Here is a 21,119-nt window from a genome sequence, read left to right on the forward strand (position 1 = left end):
CAATATGTTTAGCTGAGGCTTTTACCACAGCGCCCACAATTGCTTATCTTTTTGGCAGTCATTGTGATATTCCTTAGCATTTCTTCTAGGAACAAGAAATGCAGGCATTTAGAAAAAGGAAAAAAGGAGACTCGACAAGTACAGGAAAAGAAGATATTAAAATCAATATTCTTTGTCTGGCAAAAACAATCAGGAAAAAGAAAGAACATGCTGAGGTTACTTTTGAAATGGGCAACAACCAGATGGAAGTTTCTTAAAATCAAGCTACAATAGTGGCCAAAATTGTGGAAACCTTTTGGGAAAAGTGTACATTTGAGGTTTGATGGCTAATAACACCACTTTTTTGCAGTAGTACCATAAAATTATATATCAATGGAAAGAAAATTTAATCAAGACTGTAATGCAACAAAGTTTGTTCAATTATCTGTATTCTATGAAAAGTTATAGCCAAATAACCAGAAAAAGGAAGCACAACTTGCTTAGGTTGATATCAGATAGCTTTCCTTCATTTGACTGTAGCCAATGAGCATGAGTGTTTAGAGAGCCAATTAGGAGTCATCTTGTCTTGGCAATGAGCCAATCAGACCACAGCAGGATTCAGTTATTGATGTTATGTACTGAAGCTGAGAGGAGGACAGTTTGTCAGTGTGTTATGTGATCGCTATCAAGTTGGTTGAGGTTTTTTGTGTTCTTTCATTTAGTGAGCTTGTAAAACATAATAAAATTAAAGTAATGGTGCAATGAGTTGACTGGTCACCCAGAAAGCGATGTAAAATTGTATTCTTAAGTGAACAAGGCTACAGTTATAAAGAAATTAGAAGACAAATTGGTGGAAACTTAACCAAAGTTTTTGAAGAGGTATAAGGAGACTCAGTCACTACAAAACCACCCTGGTAAAGGCAGGAAAAGGTGCACAACAGCAAGTGATGATAGAAGAATTAAGAAACTGTGCCTACGTGACAGAAGAAAATCATCTGGGTATATACAAGATGAAATGGCACAATGCAATGTGAAGTTGAGTGCAAGGACTGTTCGGCGCAGACTGCAGGAATTTGGCCTAAAATCTAGAATTCAACAGAAAAAAAACTCTTTTATCTCTCAAAGGTTGAAAAGACTAAACTGGGCTAAAACCCATGTTACCTGGACAGAGGAACAATGGGACAGTGTTATTTAGAGTGATGAGACCAAGATCTCCCTGTTTGGTAGTGATGGCAACTGAGGATCCAGCAATAATTTTATACCCTATTCTTTAATTAGACTTAGAATAGCTTAAATTAATATCTTCCTGTTTAAGAAGGCAATCCTTTACAGACAAGTGTGAATTTTTTAATATTTAGTGGCATCTCAACAAATGTTGAAGAATTTGTATGGATCTTTGGTAACTGTAGCTTTTTAAAAATTGATTTTACAGCTTTAATAATTGTCAGCCTAAAATCCTGAAAAAAGTGAATATCCATTAGAAGGAAAAGCCATTTAAATCTTCAAACTGCAGACTTATCAAAGATTTATAAATACCATCAAAATAGTTTCTAATCTTGTTTTTTTTTAAAAAAAAATTCATGAATGTTTAATATAATCATGCCCAGTAAAGAAAGAGGTAGTGTTACATACAGAATCTGATGAGACTAACTACAGCCCATAAAAACCATAGGCGAACTTTACTGCTTATAATCCACTTTTTGGTTAGAGTGTTTACTTATTCTATCCCCAACTTCTATTTTTCTAATCTACATTCTTATTTTCACAATTCTGTATGAAAGCCTATAAAAACACACTTAGTTGAAGAAAGTAGAACCCTTACTCAGCATTTATGCACGTGCTTCCAAGAAATTTTGAAAAATAAGGACTATAAAGGCAAGTATTGTGGTAATTGCAATATGCTATGTTTCAATGGTTTTAATATTTCATGATCATCAAGTTACATTATTATTATTTATTTGTAGCATTTATAATCCAACCCAATCTCAACTGACTTTCAACAGCTATCTTTAACCCTAATCATAGCCCAAGATAAATAGAAACAATGTAGGCTACCTCTGCCCCCAAACCCATAACAGAGCAGCAATATTTCCATGGCTGACAAAATGTTGGAACAATATTGATTTTAATTGGTTTCTAACATTAAAGAACACTGAGGTTTTACAAAACTTTGTGAAATTTCACAGAATCTGGGTTGCTAAAATAATTTTGTCAAGAGATTGCCTTATGAATCCCAGTGCTGTGCTCATTAACCAGCATGCTGAACTGGGTCTAGAAGCCTGTTGGTAACTCAATACAGTGATTTTTAGACTGGTGTTGTATCTTCTCTATGAATTTTATCAGCAGAGGCTCACTGTGGACCCTGTCAGCCAAGGAATTATAGCTGTCAGGGTCTAGAGAAGAGCCTTTTCTGCCAGATCCCCCACCCATTGAAACATGCTGCCGCTGGAGGTGAGGTCCACCCCAGTTCAACATGAGTTCCTTGGTTTTAGTTAGAATAGAGTAGATAGAGTAGAGTAGGGCAGAGCAGAGCAGAGCAGAACAGAATAACAGAGTTGGAAGGGATCTTAGGTCATCTAGTCCTACCTCCTGCCCAAGCAGGAGTCCTTACACCATTTCTGACAGATGGCAGTCCAGTCTCTTCTTGAAAGCCTCCAGTGATAAAGCACCAAGAACATCTGAAGGCAATCTGTTCCACTGGTTGATTGTTCTCACTGTCAGGAAATTTCTCATTTCCAGGTTCCATTTATTTCTTGTAATATTGTTAATATATTTATAATTGTTTTTATTCTTCTATTTTTATTGCATTTTAAGCCACTCACATTTGATCTGGATCCTGAGATGGGAGGCATATACATTTAACAGATAATTAATTCTACTAATTACTCTCATATAGGACATAATAATTTAACAATACTAATATCACTAATAAATTAAGAATACAGAACTAATAAGAACTAGCATCATGCTCTGCCTAGTCAGCCACAAATAGGAAATAAATACATTAGCGGCTTCTGAACCTTTAGTTTTAGCATTTTCATGGACTTCTCAAAACTGAGTGCTTTCTTCTTTCTGACATATATATATATTTCTTTACATCTTAGTGTCATGGTTATTTCTTAATTTGTTTTATATACAAATATAAATTATTTTTTTTCACATTAACTACAGATGTTGAGATAGTTCTGTCACATCTTTTCCCTTTTTGAGGAAGTAGGGTTCTCTAAGGGCAGAAAACTAAAAAAATAATACAGAATTAAAAGCATGAGATTAAAAAGGGAAATAGGTATTCCTCAACTTACAGCCATAATCAAGTCCCAAATTTCTGTTGCTAAGAAAGATATAGTGAGTTTTGCCCCATGTCATGACCTTTCTTTGACACAGTTGTTAAGTGAATCACAGTTGTTAAGTAAATTAAGGAAAGTGTACAGAGAAGAACAACAAAACTGATTAGGGGTCTGGAGGCTAAAACGTACAAAGAACTGTTATAGAAATTGGGTATGTCTTGTCTAATGAAAAGAAGGACAAGGAGTGCTTGATAGCGCTGGGGCTCCTACAAGGACAAGGCGGTCAAACTATTTTCCAAAGCACCAAAAGGCAAGACAAGAAACAATGACTGGAAACTAACCAAGGAGAGAAGCAACCTAGAACTAAAAAGAAATTTCCTAATGGTGAGAGCAATCAACCAATGGAATAGCTTGCCTTCAGAAGTTGTGTATGGTCCAAAACAGGAGAGTTTCTAGAAGAGACTGGACAGTCACTTGTCTGGAATGGTATAGGGTCTCCTGTTCAAGCATGGGGTTGGATTAGAAGACCTCTGAAGACCCTTCCAACTCTGTTGTTCTATGTTCTATGAATATCTGCAGTTGTTAAGTTACTAATAGTTGTTAAGTGAATCTGGCTTACCCACTGACTTTGCTTGTCAGAAGGTGGCAAAAATGAAGACATGACCCCAGGACACTGCAATCGTCATACATGCCAGTTGCCAAGTGTCTGAATTTTGATCATGTGAATGTTGCAACAGTTGTGTGAAAAACAATCATTAAGTCACTTTCACTTTGCCTTTGTTAACTTCAAATAGTCATCAAATGAATAGTTGTAAGTTGAGGCCTACCTGTATAGCTAAAGATAGTTTATATATCAAGAGCATTCATAACATCTCACCAGGACCTCCGTATTTATAAACCATCATTGCTTATAACTTATATGGATGGCTAAAAAGAATAAAGAGAAAAAGCAACGGTACACAATGTTAAGCGAAGAGTTTAAGCAATTGGAGCTAGAACTTCAAAGTCAGCCACAAAACAAAACTCTTAAAAGACAAATGGAGATAATTAAACATAAATTAAACCTGATCAAGTCAGAAAAATTGGCTCAACAAATCAAAAGGGCAAAACAAAACTTTTCCGAAAATGCAAATAAACTGGGAATATGGCTGGCTTATAAACTGAAAAAAGACAGAGAGAAAAAGTTGATAAATAAACTGCAAGGTGAGAAGGGAGACTCCAAAATGAGGCAATAAAAAAACAGTCAAAGAATATTATAAAAAAACTACATGATATAGAAAAAATTTCTCTGGAAAAAACAACACAATATATGGAAAAAGCCAATTTACCAAAAATTCCAAAAAACTTTAAAAATACCAAGAGCATTCTAATACCTCTCCAGGACCTCCATATTTATAAACTATCATTGCTTCCACAATGTTCACACGCCCTTTAAACACATTCCTTTTAGAACTTCTCTGTTCTTTTTTTTTTCACGTTCTCATCCATTCCATCCAAACCACTTTGTAGGTCTTCCCCTTCCTTTCAATGCACTTTTATATTCTTTACATTGGTTACCCACTTTTTTATTCAATCTACATCCATTTGTCTGCCCTAGACCATAACCAGAAGCCAAAAACAGATCATGCCAGATGAATCACTCATTATTTTTTCTCTTATTTTACCATATATAAAATTTTGACTTGAAAATCAACAAGGCAAGTGTAGCTGTTAAGTCTTGTGAATCAACAAAGCAAGGACTTTTCAGAGATAAAGGGTGTTTTAAGCCTACCCAGTCTTTGGTTCCAGACTTGTTTTGTGGTTACTTTAAATTCACTGTATCTCTGTATATTCTAAAGAACCTGTTGTGCTTCAATGTTCAGTTGAAAGTGATTTGAGTGTGTCCCTATTTCCCAACTGTTCATCAGGGCTGTGAGTATGCGTGAGAGACCTTAAATCAAAACTGGGAGTACATTTAACACATACATGTTGTTGCAACATACAGTCTATATAGTTTCATGAAAATCTTTCAAATTCCCAGTAAGCAACTAAGCTTCAACTGCATACACATGTACCGTATATACTTGAGTATAAGCCGACTCGAGTATAAGCCGAGACCCCCAATTTCACCCCCAAAAACTGGGAAAAGTTGTTGACTCGAGTATAAGCCGATCCGCCGTTCTGCAAGCCTCCGCCGCCGGCGGAGGCTGGATCCGCGCTCTGCAAGCCTCTGCCGCCAGCAGAGGCTCGATCCGCCATTTTGCAAGCCTGAATACACAGGAATACCCTGTGTGGCCGCGGCTCTCGGGGAAGCCCTGGCTGTCCGCTTCCTCGCTCCACGCTGCCATTCGGGGCCCGCGCGTTCCCCGGGCAAATCGCGGCGCCCAGCAGGCGAGGAAACACGCCCGCTCCAGTCGCCCCCCCTTCCCTCAGGAGACGCGAAGCAAGTGACCGCCCGGAGCTTACCGAGGACTTGCCGAGGCTTCGGTGCTTCCAGGATCGCGCGCACCTCTCCCAAGCCGCTGCCGTCCGGAGACCTGCCGAAGTTTGGGGAGGTGCGCACGCACCTCCCCAAACCTCCCCAAACGTCGGCAGGTCTCCGTTCCTCCGCGCAGACCTGCCGACGTTTGGGGAGGTTTGGGCGCCTCCCCAAACCTCCCCAAACGTCGGCAGGTCTCCGTTCCTCCTGCCGACGTTTGGGGAGGTTTGGGCGCCTCCCCAAACCTCCCCAGGTCTCCGTTCCTCCGCGCAGACCTGCCGACGTTTGGGGAGGTTTGGGCGCCTCCCCAAACCTCCCCAAACGTCGGCAGGTCTCCGTTCCTCCTGCCAACGTTTGGGGAGGTTTGGGCACCTCCCCAAACCTCCCCAGGTCTCCATTCCTCCGCGCAGACCTGCCGACGTTTGGGGAGGTTTGGGCGCCTCCCCAAACCTCCCCAAACGTCGGCAGGTCTCCGTTCCTCCTGCCGACGTTTGGGGAGGTTTGGGCGCCTCCCCAAACCTCCCCAGGTCTCCGTTCCTCCGCGCAGACCTGCCGACGTTTGGGGAGGTTTGGGCGCCTCCCCAAACCTCCCCAGGTCTCCGTTCCTCCGCGCAGACCTGCCGACGTTTGGGGAGGTTTGGGCGCCTCCCCAAACCTCCCCAGGTCTCCGTTCCTCCTGCCGACGTTTGGGGAGGTTTGGGCACCTCCCCAAACCTCCCCAGGTCTCCGTTCCTCCGCGCAGACCTGCCGACGTTTGGGGAGGTTTGGGCGCCTCCCCAAACCTCCCCAAACGTCGGCAGGTCTCCGTTCCTCCTGCCGACGTTTGGGGAGGTTTGGGCGCCTCCCCAAACCTCCCCAGGTCTCCGTTCCTCCGCACAGACCTGCCGACGTTTGGGGAGGTTTGGGCGCCTCCCCAAACCTCCCCAAACGTCGGCAGGTCTCCGTTCCTCCTGCCGACGTTTGGGGAGGTTTGGGCGCCTCCCCAAACCTCCCCAGGTCTCCGTTCCTCCGCACAGACCTGCCGACGTTTGGGGAGGTTTGGGCGCCTCCCCAAACCTCCCCAGGTCTCCGTTCCTCCGCGCAGACCTGCCGACGTTTGGGGAGGTTTGGGCGCTTCCCCAAACCTCCCCAGGTCTCCGTTCCTCCGCGCAGACCTGCCAACGTTTGGGGAGGTTTGGGCGCCTCCCCAAACGTCGGCAGGTCTCCGTTCCTCCTGCCGACGTTTGGGGAGGTTTGGGCACCTCCCCAAACCTCCCCAGGTTTCCGTTCCTCCGCGCAGACCTGCCGACGTTTGGGGAGGTTTGGGAGCCTCCCCAAACCTCCCCAAATGTCGGCAGGTCTCCGTTCCTCCTGCCGACGTTTGGGGAGGTTTGGGCGCCTCCCCAAACCTCCCCAGGTCTCCGTTCCTCCGCGCAGACCTGCCGACGTTTGGGGAGGTTTGGGCGCCTCCCCAAACCTCCCCAGGTCTCCGCTCCTCCGCGCAGACCTGCCGACGTTTTGGGAGGTTTGGGCGCCTCCCCAAACCTCCCCAGGTCTCCGTTCCTCCGCGCAGACCTGCCGACGTTTGGGAAGGTTTGGGCGCCTCCCCAAACGTCGGCAGGTCTGCGCGACGTTTGGGGAGGTTTGGGCGCCTCCCCAAACCTCCCCAGGTCTCCGTTCCTCCTGCCGACGTTTGGGGAGGTTTGGGCACCTCCCCAAACCTCCCCAGGTCTCCGTTCCTCCGCGCAGACCTGCCAACGTTTGGGAAGGTTTGGGCGCCTCCCCAAACCTCCCCAAACGTCGCGCAGACCTGCCGACGTTTGGGGAGGCGCCCAAACCTTCCCAAACGTCGGCAGGTCTGCGCGGAGGAACGGAGACCTGGGGAGGTTTGGGGAGGCGCCCAAACCTCCCAAAACGTCGGCAGGTCTGCGCGGAGGAGCGGAGACCTGGGGAGGTTTGGGGAGGCGCCCAAACCTCCCCAAACGTCGGCAGGTCTGCGCGGAGGAACGGAGACCTGGGGAGGTTTGGGGAGGTGCCCAAACCTCCCCAAACGTCGGCAGGAGGAACGGAGACCTGGGGAGGTTTGGGGAGGCGCCCAAACCTCCCCAAACGTCGGCAGGTCTGCGCGGAGGAACGGAGACCTGGGGAGGTTTGGGGAGGCGCCCAAACCTCCCCAAACGTCGGCAGGAGGAACGGAGACCTGCCGACGTTTGGGGAGGTTTGGGGAGGCTCCCAAACCTCCCCAAACGTCGGCAGGTCTGCGCGGAGGAACGGAGACCTGGGGAGGTTTGGGGAGGTGCCCAAACCTCCCCAAACGTCGGCAGGAGGAACGGAGACCTGCCGACGTTTGGGGAGGTTTGGGGAGGCGCCCAAACCTCCCCAAACGTCGGCAGGTCTGCGCGGAGGAACGGAGACCTGGGGAGGTTTGGGGAGGTGCCCAAACCTCCCCAAACGTCGGCAGGAGGAACGGAGACCTGCCAACGTTTGGGGAGGCGCCCAAACCTCCCCAAACGTCGGCAGGTCTGCGCGGAGGAACGGAGACCTGGGGAGGTTTGGGGAGGCGCCCAAACCTCCCCAAACGTCGGCAGGAGGAACGGAGACCTGGGGAGGTTTGGGGAGGCGCCCAAACCTCCCCAAACGTCGGCAGGTCTGCGCGGAGGAACGGAGACCTGGGGAGGTTTGGGGAGGCGCCCAAACCTCCCCAAACGTCGGCAGGAGGAACGGAGACCTGGGGAGGTTTGGGGAGGCGCCCAAACCTCCCCAAACGTCGGCAGGTCTGCGCAGAGGAACGGAGACCTGGGGAGGTTTTGGGAGGTTTGGGCGCCTCCCCAAACGTCGGCAGGAGGAACGGAGACCTGCCGACGTTTGGGGAGGCGCCCAAACCTCCCCAAACGTCGGCAGGTCTGCGCGGAGGAACGGAGACCTGGGGAGGTTTGGGGAGGCGCCCAAACCTCCCCAAACGTCGGCAGGAGGAACGGAGACCTGCCGACGTTTGGGGAGGTTTGGGGAGGCGCCCAAACCTCCCCAAACGTCGGCAGGTCTGCGCGGAGGAACGGAGACCTGGGGAGGTTTGGGGAGGCGCCCAAACCTCCCCAAACGTCGGCAGGAGGAACGGAGACCTGCCGACGTTTGGGGAGGCGCCCAAACCTCCCCAAACGTCGGCAGGTCTGCGTGGAGGAACGGAGACCTGGGGAGGTTTGGGGAGGTGCCCAAACCTCCCCAAACGTCGGCAGGAGGAACGGAGACCTGCCGACGTTTGGGGAGGTTTGGGGAGGCGCCCAAACCTCCCCAAACGTCGGCAGGTCTGCGCGGAGGAACGGAGACCTGGGGAGGTTTGGGGAGGCGCCCAAACCTCCCCAAACGTCGGCAGGAGGAACGGAGACCTGCCGAGGTTTGGGGAGGCGCCCAAACCTCCCCAAACGTCGGCAGGTCTCCGTTCCTCCGCGCCCTGCCTGCCTGCTTCTTTCCGCTGCGGAAAGAAGCAGGCAGGCAGGGCGCGGAGGAACGGAAACCTGCCGTTTGGGGAGGTGCGCGCGCACCTCCCCAAACCTCCCCAAACTTCGGCAGGTCTTGGACGGCGGTGGCTTGGGAGAGGTGCACGCGATCCCGGAAGCACCAAAGCCTCGGCCGCGCACAAGTCCTCGGTAAGTTTTTTTGTTGACTGGAGTATAAGCTGAAGTGGAATTTTTCAGCCCAAAAAGTGGGCTGAAAAATTCAGCTTATACTCAAGTATATACGGTATGTTATATCCTTAACATATATTTAATATATTAAACAGCCAACAGGATAGCAAATGACCCTACAAAGTGTTGAAGATTAATTAAACAGTTCATTTATTCTTATGTATGTTTTATTTCCATCATATACCCCTCTAACTGTGTTCAATGACCAGACTTCTATATCATATTCTTACAAAATATTCAATAATCTAATTTTATTTGCTTTATCATACATTTTCTCTACATCAACCACAGTACAGTACTTTTTCCACAATAATTTATTTCTTAATGATTTATTGAACAGCAAAATTTGATCTGCATGCTTCCTGATGATATACCTGCATTGTGTAGTGTATTATGAATATGTTAAATCTTTGCCTGTTTTCTGTTATGTATATGGATGAGAATGCTTTGACTAAATAACATGCATTTCATATTATTTTATATCATTCACAAGGTATGTTTCCCCCTTTATTTTTCTTTAATTGTTAATTTATTTTAATTGCTCCTATAGTTACAAAATATTTACAGCAGTGCTCCTTTAAAAAGTTAAGCATGATATATTACACTGTTTTGCGGAATGCTTATCAATAATATACTTAGAGCAGAGGTCCCCAATCTTTTGGGTACCAGGGACCAGTTCCATGGAGAGAGGTTTTTCCACAGACCGGAGGATGCACGGTTTTGTGTGCTGCCTGCATCCTGAGGATGGGGCTTTGCTTGTTTGTGAGGATCGGTTGCTGGCATGTTGCGGCCTAGTACTTGGTCCACGGACCAGGGGGTTGGGGACCCCTGCCTTATGAGTATTTTAAAGGTAACACTAGGGGAAAAACTAATTTATCCCACCATCTTCAATTAGGAAAACATGTAAACAAGGATAAAGTATATGCATTCTTCTTTCTCTCCTCTCTCTCTCTCTCTCTCTCTCTCTCTCTGTGTGTGTGTGTGTCTCTGTGTGTGTGTGTGTGTGTAGTATATTATTACTTTTTTTAAATAGAAGGAAAACAAAAATATGAATGCAATCCTATACTTTATTTAAATCTAAACTTAAATTTAAAAAACATAATGGGTTTTAATTCCAAAGTAAATCATCCTTAAGATCATATTGCATCTTTTAGTCTTTAAAAAGGTCACCTTAAGTCTCTGTATCTTTCTCTGCTTTTTAATTATTCAAACAACAATTATTCCTGATTTTCTACTAGATGTCCTCGGGTTTAAGCATATCTACTGACCTTCCACACTATCTGAACAGGAAGTTCCAACACCTGTATCACCACTGTCAGAAGCTATGCTGTGTCTTCTGATATGGATACTTTGACGGCTGGGTGGATCTGCTGTGGCTTGCCACAGAGAATCAGTGCCCGAAAACCATCCTGATGAAGAACATTCTGGACCTGCATAGGAAAAAAAAGCGTTTAAATACAAAATTAACTTAAGATGGGTTAAATGTAAACTCAGTTATGTAGAAACTACTTGCATATAAAATTAAGACAAGAACTTTATAGCAAGCAGTTTTGTAGTTTACTTCTTAATGCGTGAATTTTTAATATGAACAAAAAACCTCTTGTATCTTGGAACAAGGCTATCAGCATTAACCATTTTTTTGTTCTGTTCAATGTGAATTTGCTTGGGATTTAGACTAGACTTCAAAATTCAGTTTACAAAATTTAAATTTCCTTTAATAGCATTTGAGAAGTAAGCAGGAAATTTTAGGTTTTGGACACATGAAGAATTATACTCAGTGTTATAAAAGTTTGATTCTGCCAAATTATATTTGCTGAAATAATGGATAAGTACAATCCATTTTATATGGTATTCATGTATTAAATGCCAATGCATTTCTTTACCACAGATTTCCATTTATATTAAACACAGAAAACCTCTGATCACAAAGCTAATTTCATCAACCATTATATTTAATGGAAGAATTTACAATATACAATCATAAGCAATCTAACTTGGCAGTATACAGCACAAAACTCTGAAGGTTAGGAAAAAAATAAAGATTCTATGACCTATGGCATTATTTATTACAAACAAGATGTATTTCACTATTCCAGTAAGTCAAAAATATATCAGATTTAAAAGAGCTTTAAAAAGAATAACTATGAAACAATTACCTAATGAGGAAAACTGCATTGTTCATAGTTATACAAAGATCACTTTATAACTAATCAAAACCAAACAGAAACCATTCTTTTATACAGTCATTCAACCTCATTTAATTATGCAGTTGCCAAGAATTTTAAAAAGCTGCCTTTTTTTGTAATTGTTCCACATTTTTTGAGATTTTTTATTCTTTTCTACACAGAAAGAGGAACATTCAAGCAACTTACACTTTGTGTTCTAACTACTCAGCCAGAATCTACTTTCTGTAATTCATACTACCAGCAGCTATTTAATTCTTTCTCTTTCTTCATTGTTGGCACAACAGAAAGCAGAACATTGTAATTTTTGCCCCAAATTGTTCTATCTTCCATCATATTGCTACAAAACTCACTGATCAACTTGCCTTGTTTTTGGCTAGAATTATGTATCCTCCTACAAAGTCTGCATGGTTATAAGACAATGACATTCAGAGAAGAAACTTAGGAACTGGGAGGTTAAAAATGGAAGCAGGAGATCTGTACCTTTAAAGTTGCACGGTTGATATTATAAGCCCTTCCAGTAAACCAGACAGGAAACACTACTAGAAAACTTCATTATACCTTATTGTAAGACTATATTAATATAATATTGCATGTCTGAAGGTACAAACCTACTGCCACCACTTTTAGCCTCCTGATCAATTAGAGCAGTTTTTTCCTAAATTTCTTCAGTAGTCAGAGAGGGTCCCTCCCTCTCTTGTCTGATTGTTTCCTAAGCAGCATCACTTCCCCTTCTTCCCCAAGGTCATCCAAACATTCCAATAGATCTGCTTTCATCGTTTTCATGATAGTGACAGATCTTGCGGATACTTTTAATACTGACAATTGGTTGAGTATTAATAAACTATGATTTAAAGGCAAATATACAGTGGTGGTATGTGTGTGAGAGATCTTCTCATTTAAAATATGAGGGCAATTTGGAAATAAACCTCCATTTGGTTATCAATGACAGACACTCCCAGATACAGAACTTTTATTATACACATTAGAAAAACACATTGCATTATTGTTTGACATAATTGCCACTCAAATTGAGGCACTTGTCATAATGTCTTACAAGGTTTGAAATTCCTTAGTAGTTGTCAGAATCCATGTATATCACATTCATAAATGTATGTTTAAAACATTATCCCTGCCCCTGGATTCTGCCATCTCCCGAGGAAGGAGGAGCGCATGTGGATTCAGCCTGCCTTAGGTTGTTTCAAAGACCAAGGTAAACCTTTTGAACTGGGGGAACAAAGGGGAGGGTTAGGGAAGAAGGCATCTGGCCTGTGTCTCCATTTGAATCTGTAAAGGAAGAAGGCAATAACCGTAAAGATCCGAAGTTCCCTTTTTCCCGAAAGGGATGACACGAAGTAAATGATGGGGGGCTGACCAAATGGGGTTGAGGGAAGGGGGGTTGAACCAGGAACTAAAGTTTCAATTTGTAAAACAATACCAGGTCCTGTCTTGTATTTCCACAACCAAACATGTCCTAGTAAAAATTCCTTTTGGACTAGAACTGACTCCAAGAGTTTTTGTTTTCCTAAGACGTGGATTGGGGTGGGTCCTGACAGTAGTAGTCACTCGGTGCCAAATCTGGGCTATTGGGGGGGGGTGATCAAAAACATCCCAAAGGAACTGCTTCAAAAGTTCTTGGGTGCGTCTAGAGGTGTGTGGGCGAGCATCATTGTGAACCAACACCACACCGGAAGTGGTGTCATAGAAAATCCCGCCAAATGTGAAGATACCAAAGGAGTACTGCTAGTGAAGTTCATGGAGTGTGGTTCAACCATCAATACAGAAGTCTACTGTGAAACGTTATGAAAATTCAGATGAGCCATCCATAACAAGCATCAGGGCATGCTGACTTCTGGTGTGGTGTGGGTTCACGATGATGCTCGCCCACACACTGCTAGACGGACCCAAGAACTTTTGAAGCCGTTCATAGCCCAGATTTGGCGTCAAGCAACTACTACTAAGGAATTTCAAAGTTTGTAAGACATTATGACAAATGCCTCAATTTGAATGACGATTATGTCAAAAAGTAATGTAATCAATGTTGTAGTTTTCTAATGCGTATAATAAAAGCTTTGTCTCTGTCTGTCATTCTTAACCAAACGGAGGTTTACTTCTGAATTGCCTTCGTATATTGACTATAGGAAGCTGCACTGAATATTAGATAAAATATATAATATAGGTAGTCCTCAAGTTATGACCACAACTGAACCCAAAATTTATGTTGCAAAGTGAAACATTTGTTAAGTGAGTTTTGCCCTATTTTACAACTTTTCTTGTTGTTAAGTGAATCACTGCATTTAAGTTGATAACATGGTAAGTGAATCTGGTGTCTCCATTGACTGCTTGTCAGAAGGTCTCAAAAGCTGATCACATGACCCAGGACATGGAACCGTCATAAATATGAACCTGTTGGTAAGTATCTGCATTTTGATCATGTCACCATGGGAATGTTACAATGGTCTTAAGTGTGAAAAACAATCATAAGTCACCTTTTTAGTGCCACTGTAACTTTAAACGGTCACTAAATGAAATGTTGTAAGACAAGGACTACCTGTATATTAATCTAACTGATTAATATACACCTGGATCTATGATTGCCACTAGAAATACAAGGGGATCAGATTACTAAATCTGCTACAATCATATCTGCACAGAGTTATCTTTGCAACAGTTTTTTCACGATCCAGTAATTATCCAGTTGAATTACTGTATAACGATATACTGCACACGGGGTTTCCTTTGAAAATTATTCAGAAACTTCAATGAGTTCAAACCAGAGCCGACTTGTATGATATATATAAGTGCTTTGCTATATGCACTGGTGGTCAGGACATTTTTCAAGGTGTAATTTGAAATAGTATTACTCTACAAAGCCTAAATAGCTTTCAGTCATGTAACCTGAAGAAGTGTTCCTTCTCATTTTCCTATTAGGACACTAAGATCTCCAATGGAGACCATTATCAAATTTCTCTCACATACTGAAAGGGCTTTTTCAATAATGATGACCTGAAGGAAGTAATTTAGGGCATCATTTTTACAGACAGATTAGGGAGTATTTGCAGACAGTTTAGGGAGCAATGACTTTAGTAAAGCTTTCTCTGCAATTCTGCCTTTTACTACTGAAGGGGCTTTCACATCTCAATGACACTATATAACTGAAAGTAGATTCTCAGTAAGCTTAAGCATGAAAGGCAGATCGTAAGTAAGGAATCAGAGCAAATAGGATTCACTGAAAAAGAAAACAACAAGCCAACTCTAGGTTTCTGATAAGAAATACCCCCCCCCAAAAAAAACCCAACAACACATAAATTACAGGAGATTGAAATGCTTAACTTGAAAATAAAATATTATATGTCAAATAACAGAAAGGTTGCACCTTGGAAAGGAGGAAACAAATTAATAAAAGTTCTGGCAAGAAAATTCAAACTTTATGGCAAATACTTTTTCAACAATCTAAATGAAACTACATGTAGACATCATCAGATTGACATCAAAATCAAACTGATTATATACTCTCCATACAAATAAGGCAGTCCTCAACTTATAACCATTCATTTAGCAAACATTTGAAATTACAATGGCACTGAATGGCTGTTATGACTGGTCTTTGGCATTTCCTTCCGGACCAAAACCTCTCAGGGACAGAAATTCTGGTCTCAATTCCCTGTAAGCATGTTGGATGTGTATTCTTTTTAATTAGCAAAATTAAGACCTAGTGCTGATTAAAGCTCAGTTTACAAACTCCTTTTTGCAAAATTGCAACTTACGCTAATAAAAACAAAATCATCAGACCAACAAGGTACAACTTCAGCAGTACTCTATATGATTATGAAATTACTATGAAGAATAGATTTAATGGATTAGGTTGGATAACTAGAATAAATTGGATTTAAGTTCATGACATCATTAAGATGAGGCAAACAAAAATATGCCAAAATGCAAACAACAGCAGAAGGTGAATTGGTGTTTGCTGATACAGCAGGAAACAAAAGGCATCAGAGACAGAGGGATTTAAGTTCTGGAGAAAATTAAGAGACAAGCAGTTACATCTAAATAAGTAATGCAAAAAAACTGAATTTAACAACAATTGGAAAGAAAAAAGATTTATTTAGGATACTTACAGAATAAGTCAAACTTTTATGCAAAGACAGACATGATTAAAGACAAAGAAGGCAAAGAACTGCTAGGCAAAAAAGTTAAAAGGTCTGATCATTGTGAAGTTAATTGGACTCTAGAACTTAAGAGCTGACAATAAAGCTGAAGAAGCTCTTTTAAACCAACCAAACCTAAAACCTTTCAGGATGACAGAGTTACAGCACTACTTATAACTTGTAGGCTGATATGGAAAGCAGTGGCTAGAGGCCTGGAAAAGAGCAATTCTTATTTTAATACCATAAAAAAGGCAGAAAGAATGCTCAGCTTACTGAACTGCACTTATCCCTCAGGTTGGTTAAGAGAATTCAAGGTTTGCAATTCAGAGTTTAACAATATCTGCAACTAAGAACTGCCAGATGTACAAATCAGCCTCTACAGAGGTAGAAGCTCCAATCACCTTGTATACTGTTACCTTATTTACCTTCTATGCAAAGAGAGCCAGTTTGTTGTGGTGGTGAAGGCACCCAGCTAGAAACTGAAAGAATGACCTTGGGGCAGTCATTCTCTCTCAGCCCTAGGAAGAAGGCATCAGCAAACCATTTCCACAATTTTGCCAAGAAAACTGCAGACTTGTCTAGGCAGTTGCCAGGAGTCAACACCAACTCCAAGGCACCAAGAAACGAAAACATAGTATCATGAGAAATGGCAGACTGAAAGAAATAGAAATTGGAATTAAAATAGCTTGGAGAAAAATTAGTCACCTGAGATATAATGATGATACTAGTCTTATGGCTGGAACTGAGGAAAACTTAAGGAATTCCTTGTTGAAGGGTAAAGATGAGAGTGCAAAGCCAGTCTGATGCTCACATTTTTTTTAAAAGAAGTAAACTGACTATGTCAATGGGCAATACCAATCCAATTTTTAAAGTAGTAACAAACTTTATTTTCCCAAGTTCAAAAATTCACATGGATGACTGTAGAGATTTTATACAGAAAAACAGAAGAATGCAAAAATACCCACAATGGAGGAATAATCTGTGAAAACAGAGCTTACAAAAATACTTAAAATTGATTTGTTTTATGAGGGAGGGTACAACATCATTTATAAAATACTGGAAATTCTTTATGGAATTTTTGCTGAAAATGGCTAAGAATAAACTAGAGATTTCTGGATTAGTGGTTAAAGAGCTGTACATGAGAGAAAGGAGCTATGTTATGAAATTTTGAAGGGAGATATAAATAGAACAACTATAAAGAAAATCAGAAGTTGCTTCTTTAAGTAACTTTGTTCCTGTTTTTCTCTCTATTGTTTTCAACACTTTTTTCTTTACATTTCTTATTTACTTTTTAAAAATATTTTTATGTTTACATATTAACTTTGTAAAAAATATTTAATAAAAATTTTATTTAAAAAAGAATGTAGTAATTAATATGTGCTACTATAAGCCCTTACAAATATTAAAGCACAGATGTATATTAACAGTGTGTGTGTGTGTGTGTGTGTGTGTGTGTATTCAATACTATGGTTCTTCTACTACAATATATGAGCATGAAAAGTGCATTGTCTAAATGAATAACAAACAAATCGCTTTGATTCATGGAGTTGGAGAAATTATTTATTTATATAAATTTGTTATATTGTTAAAAATACCTTCAACCACAAAACAACAAATTATTCACAAATGTATGAAATAAAGCCAGACTATTCCCTGGAAGATCTGACAGTAATACTAAAGCTTAAATATTTTGCACACGTACCCTAAAGGCAAAAGTCACTGGAGAAGTTCCAGATGCTTGAAATAATCAAAGGCAATTTAAAAAGAGGCTAAGAAAAGACAAGTGTACTATCCCAGATGACATAAGCATGAGTTGAAAAGTGCATAAAGAATGCTGATAAAACTATGCTCAATGGATAATGAAAAGTAGGTGGTGACTAAATGATTGAATAGTATTTTGAATACTGTATCTTAGAGCTGCAGTATTAAAATACATAATACTGGGAACAATTGGGCAAATTATGCCATAGATTGAGTTGGCCAATCAATAATTTAACTTAAAATTCATGTAATATTTTGAAGGTAGAATGATGAATGTGAGATTTCTACTAATTCAATTTCTTACCATGATGAATTTTAAAAAGATTGCCTTGTTTGCATATTTATTTGTTTAAAGTAATATTTTCTAAAATTCTAAAAACAAAATAAAACTATAATATTGATGTATATAAAATGAATTTAATTTACGCCTGACCTATCTGGTAACACGTGCATTTTCCCCAACTTGCACAAACGAAATAGAAAAATATACTATATTACCCAATATTTACTGAAGCAAATATTACACACATTTCCATTTCTACCTCAAAAATAATCATTAATGCTTCAGACAGAGGAAGCCAGGCTACAGCTACATATGATATTTGAAATGATGACATTAAAAAAATAATTCAATTAACGTAACAGAGAACTTTTAACTTTCTAACTTATATTTTTATTAATATTAAAAGCTTTTAACTACAATAATAAAAAACACAAACTGAAAAAAGGAAAAATAAAGATAATAAAAGGTGCAAGAATGTAAAAAAGAAATTAAAAAAAAGAAAAGAAAAACCTAAGAAAGCTACTTTCCACGTTCATTACAACTATAAACAGTTTCACTATCTCTTCACCTCCTCTTATTAAAAGGTATAAAACTCCTCAACCCGTAACTCAACATATAACTATGGGTAGTCCTCAACTTATAATCATAAATGAGGGAGGAAGTAGGTAGGTAGACAGGTAGACAATTTATGCTAAACATTTATCATAAACATTTATGATAAAACAAATTTTCCTTGTAATATTCAGCGTAGCCACTTAATATAACATTACAGATTCCAGGAGGAAAATGCCTTCACAAACACAATACAGAAAATAATGAATTAAACGAACTGTTCAGTTTATGTAAATCAAATCTTATTTGCCTAAGATTCTTTCCAGAATCACTTTTCTTATTAAAATAGTGTGCAGTTTTACAGCAAAATTACTTCTTATTTTTCTCTTACTTTATTCTCATCAATCCATTAATTTATTACAGAAACAGAAACCTGAGCTACAGATGTTTCTTATTTCTACTTTAGCTCATAAAAATAATTCATTAGTTCATTCTTGCTATGAGGGCTCACCACTTCATCTTCCTGCACTCTTCACCCCAGTTTTTTATTATTTGATTATCAGTCACTCAAAATTTTATTATTGCATGAGGAAATTCGTTTCTATTTTACCTGGACTTAGACATTGCCTGCCACCATCTTCTAATACCTTTTAACTTAGATATCTTTTTCTGGGATGACATCAGCTATTGTTAAAGCCTAAATGGTTTCTTTATGATAAGCCAAGAGGTGCAACAAGAGTGACCATATGAAGCCCTTTTCCAATTTGGATCCAAATAGCTGCACATCCCTACGTTGTGTTACATTTTACACACATACACACTGAGGGAGGGAGGGAGAGGGGGAGGCGGGGAGGGAGAGAACACCACTGCTTCTTCATTATTATTTCTGCATCACATAATTGCCAATTCACACTAAAATAGCAAGACCAGGACAAATGTATGTGACCTAATCTTTTATGTATTATTAAAGAGCTAAAACAGGAAGAAGCCATTTTCCAGCAGCAATTACACTATGTAATAATTACACGTAAAACAGTAGGTTATTAAGCTGACATTAGAGGTAAATGTATACATCATCTTCATGTAGCCCATTACTTTAATAATGAAAGAAACTTAAGTGAGGGAGAATGGGTTTATACACCACTCTATAAGAGTAAGACCTTGCTGTTATAGACATAAAAACAGTGATGGGAGGTAGTTGAAGTGTTCCCCCCCCCCTTTTAAGGCCTTCTTCTGATGACATAAATTCTGTTTATGAAAATGCAATTCAAATTCAGACAACTATTATATCTAACATGTCATTTATAGCAAAAATCAGATTTGTAATAGTAGTGCAAAGAGGATCCCATTACAAAGGACACTTCAAAGAATAGTTATATTGTTGGAATAGAAGCAAGCTATAAGTTATGTACTCCCTAGGTTGCTAGTTGTTCTTGTCTTATCATTATGTTATCTAATTATGATAAACACCGAGACAGTTTTTCCTTTATTAAAGATGACCTTGCATACTCCCCATTATTTACTTGCATATCAAATTACATCAACCTTCTATCTCGTAGAAATCTAGTTTGGGAGAAAAATAAAGGTAAACATTAGCTTGGGCAATCTCTCTTTTAGCAAATGTATAATTCTGTCAGATTTATTTGGCCAGTATCAACCGCTAGTAATTATCACAAAACTTTGGTAATCTTTGTTTAAGGACCACTTAAACATGTGATCCTGCTGACCCTGCTGAATGAGATGTATCGCTGGACCGCATGGCATTGTAACCACAATTCTGGCACTTGGCAACTGACTCTCAAGTGGGATGGTTGCAGTATCAGTGCAATCACATGACATGGCACTTTACAATTAACGTACATCACTTAGCAATAAAGTTACTGGTCCCAAATACCATCATTAAATGAGGACTACCCGTATCTTTCTAGTCACTAGACCACAAGACCTGATTTCATTCTTCAGATGAAAATGCAGGACCAAGATGAATTTCCTTTTAGGAAGGTAACCTCCTTTTTCAGCCATGTTTGTGGGTGAACAATATATTCTTTACTGAATCAAATATTACAAATTTCATATCATCACAAAGTTCAAGGCATATGCCTGTTTTCTTCCTTAACTTACTTAATAAAGAACTATCTCCCCTTATGTTAAATGGACCAGACTAGAAGCCTTCATCATACTAATTCACTTTATTCTCAGGCATAAATTCAAAAAACTAAACATATTTTAGCAGTTTTATCGATTTAACCTCTTCTGACAGGCTTAGGAATTTGATACAGCACTCTCTGCAGCACAGTGATTGAATGCAGGTGTTCATGTAAGTGGAAGGACTGGATCACGTAGTGCAGTGTTAACGTTTATAGATGGAATTACCCTTTCTAGACTATTCTATAGCAGTTTCCCATACTGTGTAGGGGGATTTATTTAGAGATTTGTACCAATGCAACAGATTCCTTTACCCAGTAACTAGTAGTAAAGTGTTGCTTGTCCTCTTCTAGGGTATAAATAGTCTGGTTGGTTATCATATTTCTAGTATATCTAATTTTAGGAAAACAAGGTATGACCAGCTTGTTCCAAACAACACTCCCAAGTTTAAGACAGTTTTAGATAGAAATTAGGCAGCATGTTTTCTTGTGACCCCTCTGGAAATTCAAAGAATGCATCCATTCATAAAACCATCTTATCTATACAAAACACAAATAGACTAGCACTTACTGATAATACCAACAACTATTTCCAGGTGTAGAGTTGGATGCATTCCAGGCCCAGCTATCTTATGATACGTATAGGTACCTCAACATGT

The 21,119-nt window shown here is 40.6% G+C and overlaps 1 protein-coding gene across 1 annotated transcript in view; it reads right to left on the reverse strand.

The window, feature by feature from the left end:
- CEP85L (centrosomal protein 85L) overlaps nt 1–21,119 on the reverse strand; it is a 127,362-nt gene that overhangs the window by 91,327 nt on the left and 14,916 nt on the right. The window contains exon 2 of the mRNA XM_081312991.1: nt 10,655–10,816. Within this exon, the coding sequence (XP_081169117.1) occupies nt 10,655–10,816 (162 nt within the window). The remainder of the gene's footprint in view (nt 1–10,654; nt 10,817–21,119) is intronic.

The sequence above is a fragment of the Vipera berus genome (assembly GCF_964194415.1).
Source record: "Vipera berus genome assembly, chromosome: 1".
Lineage (NCBI taxonomy): Eukaryota > Metazoa > Chordata > Lepidosauria > Squamata > Viperidae > Vipera > Vipera berus.